This window comes from Nicotiana tabacum, chromosome 17 (assembly GCF_000715075.1).
Source record: "Nicotiana tabacum cultivar K326 chromosome 17, ASM71507v2, whole genome shotgun sequence".
Classification (NCBI taxonomy): Eukaryota; Viridiplantae; Streptophyta; class Magnoliopsida; order Solanales; family Solanaceae; genus Nicotiana; species Nicotiana tabacum.
In genome coordinates this window covers 52,761,868-52,770,004 of record NC_134096.1, presented here as the reverse complement: position 1 = coordinate 52,770,004, position 8,137 = coordinate 52,761,868, and the positions used below count along the sequence as shown (strand labels likewise).

Here is an 8,137-nt window from a genome sequence, read left to right as displayed (position 1 = left end):
CTTGGACAACATACCAACTTACATAATGTCCCTCTTCCCTATGCCAATTAAAGTTCAAAAGCATCTGGACAAATTGAGGAGATCCTTTTTATGGGAAGGTAGCAGTGAAGGTCACAAAATCCATTTGGTAAAGTGGGTCATTGTAACTCAACCAAAGTCACAGGGTGGTTTGGGCATTAGAGATCTTTCAAAACACAACAAGAGTTTGCTAATGAAGTAGCTTTGGAGATGGGCAAGAATGCACTAGCTTATGGAAGGAAATAGTGAAAACCAAATATGGTCAACTCGATAATTGGAGTACCAGAACCACTAGAGCTCCTCATGGGATTGGTCCCTGGAAACACATTAACAACCTAAAGGAAGTCTTCCAACAAGAAGTGTCCTTCAAAGTTGGTAATGGAGCACATGTAAAATTTTGGAAGGACAAGTGGCTAGGGAACTTCACACTACAAGAAAATTATCCATCTTTATTCCAACTAGCTAGTGATCCTAACTCAACAGTAGCACAGAATAAATCCAACAACACTTGGGAGGTCCTTTTCAGGAGAAACATACAAGTAGGAGATAGAAGGAGTGCTTGATCTACTTGAAAGGTTAGCAAACTTTATAATGAGTATCCAACATGCAGAAAAGCTAAGATGGGGCACTTCTAAGGAAGGTTCATACACAACAAAGGCAGACTACAATAAACTTTGTGCATCGAATGAAGTTATTATCATGTGGCCTTGGAAGCTAATCTAAAAAAAAAATGCCTACAAAGGTCAGTTGTTTTGCATGGACGACTCTTAAAGGTGCTATTTTGACCCAAGACAATCTTTGCAGGAGGAGCTTCGAGATTGTGAATAGATGCCACGTGTGCTAGTTAAATTCAGAATCAATCAACCATCTATTTTTGCATTGCACAGTGGCTACTAATCTCTACATATGTTCTTCTCAATTTTTGGTATCAGTTGGACACTACCTCAGAGCATTAAGGAAGCAATTGATAGTTGGAGCTTTTGGAAAGTCAGCAAGGCCATCAAAAGTATTTGGAAAATGGTACAGGGTGCATATTTTGGTGTCTTTGGACAGAAAGGAATCGAAAATGTTTTGATGGCATTCCAACTCCTAATCACTTCTTGAAAGCTATATGTCTGGTGTATCTTTTTAGTTGGTATAATATCTCCCCTGTAAATAATGTTATTCTCTTTCTAGAATTTATTAGCTCAATGAGCCTGGCTTGATGGCCTACTTCTGTTGGTTAACTCCTTATGATTAGAATAGAACATGATGTACTGGAGCTAACATATCTGCTTTTGTACTATTTGCATCTTCTTGATGCCAACAATACAACACCTTACTTCATAAATAAATAAAAGCAATTTACACTATGTACTTATTGGGATGCTTGTCCGGGGAAATCCAATTACTACTAAATTTTACCAAATCCGCATTTCAATTATTACTAAAACTGAGGATAAAGGATGAGAATGAATGTCGTTATTTTATTTTATTTTATTTTGTTTACGAGAGCCCTTAGTGAATATCATAAACAAACTGTAGGCAAAATTATCAATAAAATGGCTTGTTTTATTTTATTTTATTTACGAGCCCTTAGTGAATATAAAAAACAAGTCATAGGCAAAATTATCAATAAAATGGCCACATCAAATAAAGCAAAAGTTTAAATAAAAATTTAAATGCTTTTAAGTGAAGACATCATCTTTTTAAGCATCCAATAAAAAGGGCATGTAAATTTAATAATAGTCCACTCTTGTAAGAACATCTTTTCTATTTTCCAGCATTTATTTTTTGAACTATGCTTCCCTATGTTTTAAGCTAATCCAAATATTCAATATCTTATCTTGTTAGCATGTTAAATCTTCATTTGGCTAAATGAGCTCAGTTTCTTCTTCTCAGTAATATTCAATGTCTTATCCATTGAATATTTGCATTAGTTTTCCTGTGTTTTAAGTTAATCCAATTATTCAATGTCTATCTTGTTAGCACGTTTTCATTTGGCTAAATGAGCTCAGTTTCTTCCTCTCAATAATATTCAATGTCTATCTTGTTAGCACGTTTTCATTTGGCTAAATGAGCTCAGTTTCTTCCTCTCAATAATATTCAATGTCTATCTTGTTAGCACGTTAAATCTCCATTTGGCTAAATGAGCTCAGTTTCTTCCTCCCAATAATAAAGTTAACCCCCATTACCACATTCATATTTCAACTAAATACCCAAACAATGATTAATACCTCCTTCAGAAACTAAGGGGAGGAACATAAATGAATCAGAAGTCTTTACCTTTCGGTTTCTTGTAGAGAAAGATAAACGAAATAAATTGTAGGAGAAGCATTTCCTTTTTAAACATGCTTAATCCGTTTTCTCCCCCTTCCCTCTAATCTCAAACCAAACATAGAAATATACTCCATATATATGATTCTTTTAACCTTTTGTCCTTATCTTGCTTTTGTTATTCCTTTCTTCATTTCTCCCATTCCTCCTTTTCTGAACAAACCTTGAGCAAATAAAATTTGGTCGCAAAAATAATTTATTTTACAAATACAACCTATCCAAATTATGGACTGTGAAATATAACATGGAACAAAATAAGAGCAACATATTTGAGCGACTCTTTTGATTTGGAATATACAAGAGAGATATGAGTATGAACATTTTCCGTAACCTAATTTTAACACACAAAGAAATTCTCAGAGGACATTTAGGGTTTCAAAGAAGGCTCCAGAATCGATGAAAATTATCTTGTTCGACCTTCTTGTTGACGTGATTTTCTCGGGCTTCTTGCATGTATCCCATTACTGAGAATTTTTTTTCTAAGCAATATTGTTGTTCGTCTCACTTTAGGGCTTAAAGCTTCAGGACTCAACCAATTATTCCCTGCATAAGCCTTTAACTCTTCAATGGTTAGGTTTGTGTTTTACTAAAACTGGTAATTTAGTTGCAAATTGCAATTTCAAGTTTCTTTTTTATATGCCACCGTTATAATTGAAATGGCTAGATAATTTATTTTAATTATGAATTTATAAAAAAGAAAGTTTCTAATACTAAAGATGAGAAAATATGATTTGTAGTAATACTAGTTTTTAATTATTTTTCAACCTAATGATTTTCTTTCTATAGTTATTTAAAAATCTATATCCAAATACACTTGGCATGTTTAATAAATCCAAAAAATAGTGTATACATTTTTCATCATAACAAATATATTTTTTGATTTTTAAAAATGTGTATATGAAAATAATCTTACTAATAAATAAAATACTTAAGTTACTCTTAATATAATCATCTAATGTAGTACAAGTTTGTGTTTCATTTTATGATAGTATTTGTCCGTTTGGATTATTTAAGAAAACAAATTGAATATTTATCAATTACCGTTAAATTTTGTAATTTTAAATATGTAACAATATCTTTAGTATTATATGAGCATATTATTAGGAGTAAAATAAAAAATTAAAGAATTTTAAGTATATAAAATGTAATTTATTTTGGAATCAATTAAAAAGAAAATAGTAGCAAGTATTTAACTTTATTTTACTATGTCTTACATCATCTACTCTATTTAACTCCATTCGCTTGCATCATTTAGTCTTTTTAACACCAAAAGAAAATACTATTTATTATATTTTAAAAGTTTGAAGGTGCATTTTTTAGGCCAAATGAGTTTCATTCATATTGTCCAAATGAGAACACTAAATGATATTTTATATTTCCATTCATATTGTCCAAATAGGACACTAAATGATATTTTATATTTCCATTCATATTGTCCAAATGGGACACTAAATGATAATAGGAATGTTCATGATTCGGTTTGGATCGGATTTATTTTTCTAAAAAGAAACCAAACCAAGTAACTCGAATTTTCAAATATTAGAACCAAATCAAACAAACCAATTAAGTCAATTTTTATCGATTTGGTTTATGTCGAATTTTGAGTTATTTATTGGTTTTTTCTTAAATACGAGACATGTACTATCCAACACATATTTCTGCGACTATATTTTTAACGTAACACTATCAAACTCTTTGCGAGATCTATCATTTACCAAGATATATTAATGATAATTGAATAAAATAGTGATGAATAATTTAAGAACTCAATTAAAAATAATTTTTTTAACATAACATAGATTCTTGTACTTACCAACAGAAACTATCAATCAAACAGAAATGTAAAGCAAAAGAAGTAGATTATTATAATAGAAAATAACTAGACTAAAAGTGCAAACGATTAACATGTACTATAAGAATTTAGAAACTTTGCATAAAAATATACATATATGTTTATATATAGGTGTAATAACAAATTTTAAATAGTTATTTTTATAGTCGGCTTGGTTCAGTTTTTTCGATTATTTTTTGATTAAAACCAAACCAGATTTGATTGGTTTTTAAAATTCAAAACCAAAACTAAAACCAAACCAACCAAAACAATGTCATTTTTTTGGTCTATTTGGTTTGATTTTTGGTTTGGTTCGATTTTTATGAACATCCCTAAATGATGTAGCATTTTATATTTTCCCCGAATCATGATTTCATTTGAATTTTGCTATAAATGTTTGCCTTGTATTTTCTTTTTAATAATTTTTTGTTATTAAGAATGAGATATCTAATTTATTATAATGCTTTATTAAGAGGTTTATAGTTTATAACTAATTTTGGTACTCCTCTTTTTCTTTAAACTATTATTTACATAAAATGCAAAATAACTCCAAGGGTTGCAATCCAAATATGAGAAGGTTGCCTGTACTACTTGCATCATCACCGCCGGCCAGATTTCCATTAACTTCAAGAGTTGCAATCCAGGTTCTATTGTTCCTCTCTTGTTTTGATATTTTAATAGTTTGATATTTTAGCGGAATTGTATCTCCTTGCTTGCCTATCTTGTTCTTGAATCTTTAGTTAGTATTTGTCTTAACATTATCAAATTAATTGTATTAGTGATAGCTTTGCCTACTTGTTTATATTGTTATCTACTTGTTTACATCTTTATTTCATATATCCCCTCGTAGTTTTGCTCTAGTTTTGCACATTTTCTTTTTGACCTTTAGTTGTAGATTATAGTCCCCTTTAGCTCTTTTATTGTATTCATTCACCTATTTTTCTGTTCTTTAGTTGTAGATTATAATTTCCTTTAGTTCTTTTATTTTATTTCTTCACCTATTTTTCTTACCTTTAGTTGTAGATTATAGTTCCCGTTAGTTTCTTTATTCTTTTTCTTCACATGTTTTGTGACCTTTAGTGGTAGATTATATTTCGGTAATTTATTTTATTTTTCTCGCTTGTTTTCGGGATAGTACTTGCGTAGTGACTCCTAGATTATAGTGGCTTTGGTAAACGATGGTAGGGTAAGGTCTTGTCCTCGAGGGTGTCAGTGCGGGGGGGGGGGGAGGGGGTAAGAGGGCTAAGGGAGCTACTAGGCTAAGAGTGGGGTCTTGGAACATAGGAACTTTCACTGGAAAAACTGTAGAGTTAGCAAAAATTCTCGAGGAAAGGAAGACTAATATAGCTTGTGTACAAGAGACTAGGTGGGTAGGAGATAAGGCGTGAGATGTGGACAAGTTCAAACTATGGTATTCTGGAAGGTGGGGGCAGGAACGGGGTAGGTATCTTGGTTGATAATGACCTTTGTAAACCAGTGGTGGAGGTTAGGAGGGTGAATGACACGTTGATGACTAGTAAACTAGTTATTGGAGGTTTTACTTTGAACATGATCAATGCGTACGCACCCCAAGCAGTCTTGGATGAGGAAGTCAATAGGCGTTTCTGGGAGGATTTGGATAATATGGTGTGTGGTATCCCGCATACCGAGAAGCTTTTCATAGGAGGAGATTTCAACGGCCACATTGGAGCGACGTCTGAGGGGTATGATGATGTGCATGGTGGCTTTGGTTTTGGAGATAGAAACGGAGGAAGCACGTCTCTGCTGGACTTTGCTAGAGCATTTGATTTGGTGATAGCAAACTCGAGTTTTTCAAAGAAGAGGGAGCACTTTGTCACCTTTCGGAGTTAGGTGGCCAAGACTCAGATTGATTATTTACTTTACGGGAAGTCTGATAGAGGTCTTTGCACGGATTGCAAGGTCATCTTGAGTAGGAACCTCTCGACCCTTCATTCCTAGTTATGGACCTTTAGATCATGAGGGAGATGAGGAGGAGGGCGATGTATAGCCAATATAGGATCAAGCTTGGAGCCTTGATGGAAGCTAAAGCGCAAGAGTTGGGGGTCAAGATATTGACTATGAGGGCTTGGAGGAGTAGAGGGGACACAAGTTCTATGTGGACCACGACTGCGTAGTGCATTAGGGAATCCACGAGAGAGGTATTAGGGGTCTCAAAGGGTTACTCTGGTGGTCACAAGGAAGACTGGTGGTGGAATGGGGAGGTGCAAGGAAAAGTGAAAACCAAAAAAGCAGCGTATCTGAAGCTAGTAGAAAGTGTAGACGAGGAGGAGAAGAGGGAGAATAGGGAGCATTATAAGTTGTCTAAGAAAGAGGCAAAGCTAGCAGTTACGGCGGCCAAGACTGCAACTTTTAGTCATTTGTAGGAGGGTGAATGATAGGCTGATGACTAGTAAGCTAGTTGTTGGAGGTTTTACTCTAAATATATCAGTGTGCGTACGCACCCTAAGCAGGCTTGGATGAGGAAGTCAAATGACGTATCTGGGAGGATTTGGATAAGATGGTGTGTGGTATCCCGCATACCGAGAAGCTTTTCATATGAGGAGATTTCAACGGCCACATTGGAGCGACGTCTGAGGTGTATGATGATGTGCATGGTAGCTTTGGTTTTGGAGATAAGAAACATATGAGGAACGTCTCTGCTAGACTTTGCTAGAGCATTTGATTTGGTGATAGCAAACTCGAGTTTCCCAAAGAAGATGGAGCACTTGGTCACCTTTCGGAGTTCAGTGGCTGAGACTCAGATTGATTATTTACTATGCAGGAAGTCCGATAGAGGTCTTTTGCACGGATTCCAAGGTCATCCTGAGTGAGAACCTCTCGACCCTTCATAGACTCCTAGTCATGGACCTTGAGATCTCGAGGAAGAGGAAGAGGGCGATGTATAGCCAACATATGATCAAGTGGGAGCCTTGACGAAAGCTAGAGCGCAAGAGTTGGGGGTCAAGATATTGACTATGGGGGCTTGGAGGAGTAGAGGGGACACAAGCTCTATGTGGACCACGACTGCATAGTGTAGTAGGGAAGTCGCGATAGAGGTATTAGGGGTCTCAAAGGGTTACTCTGGTGGTCACAAGGGATACTGGTGGTGGAACGGGGAGGTGCAAGGAAAAGTGAAAACCAAGAAAGCAGTGTATCTGAAGCTATTGGAAAGTGTAGACAAGGAGGAGAAGAGGGTGAATATGGAGCATTATAAGTTGTATAAGAAAGAGGCAAAACTAGCAGTTACGACGACCAAGATTGCAGCTTTTAGTCATTTGTATGAGGAACTCGAGGGCCGAGGTGGGGATAAGAGGTTGTTCGGATTAGCCAAGGCGCGATAAAGGAAGGCGCGTGACTTGGACCAAGTAAAGTGCATCAAGGACTAAGAAGGTAGAGTTTTTTTGGATGAGGGGATTATCTGTCGGACATGGCGGACCTACTTCCATAGTGTACAAGAGACTAGGTAGGTAGGATATAAGGTGCGAGGTGTGGACAGGTTCAAACTATGGTATTATGGGAGGGTGGGGGCAGAAATGGGGTAGGTATCTTAGTTGATAATGACATTTGTAAACTAATGGTGGAGGTTAGGAGGGTGAATGACAGGCTGATGACTAGTAAGCTAGTTGTTGGATGTTTTACTTTGAACATGATCAGTGTGTACGCACCCCAAGCAGCCTTGAATGAGGAAGTCAAGAGGTGTTTCTGGGAGGATTTGGATAAGATGGTGTATGGTATCCCGCATACCGAGAAACTTTTCATAGGAGGAGATATCAACGGCCACATTGGAGCGACGTCTGAGGGGTATGATGATGTGCATAGTAGCTTTGGTTTTGGAGATAGAAACGAACGAGGAACAACTATGCTGGACTTTGCTAGAGCATTTGATTTGGTGATAGAAAACTCGAGTTTCCCAAAAAAGAGGGAGCACTTTGTCACTTTTCAGAGTTCGGTGGCCGAGACTCAAATTGATTA

The 8,137-nt window shown here is 35.8% G+C and overlaps 1 protein-coding gene across 1 annotated transcript; it reads left to right on the top strand.

Moving 5' to 3' along the window:
• Positions 1-5,554: 5,554 nt before the first annotated feature.
• Positions 5,555-7,506, top strand: LOC142171849 (uncharacterized). Its single transcript, XM_075235553.1, has 2 exons — positions 5,555-5,956; positions 7,198-7,506. Exons 1-2 carry the CDS (start codon positions 5,555-5,557, stop codon positions 7,504-7,506), a joined length of 711 nt encoding a protein of 236 aa, XP_075091654.1.
• Positions 7,507-8,137: the final 631 nt, after the last annotated feature.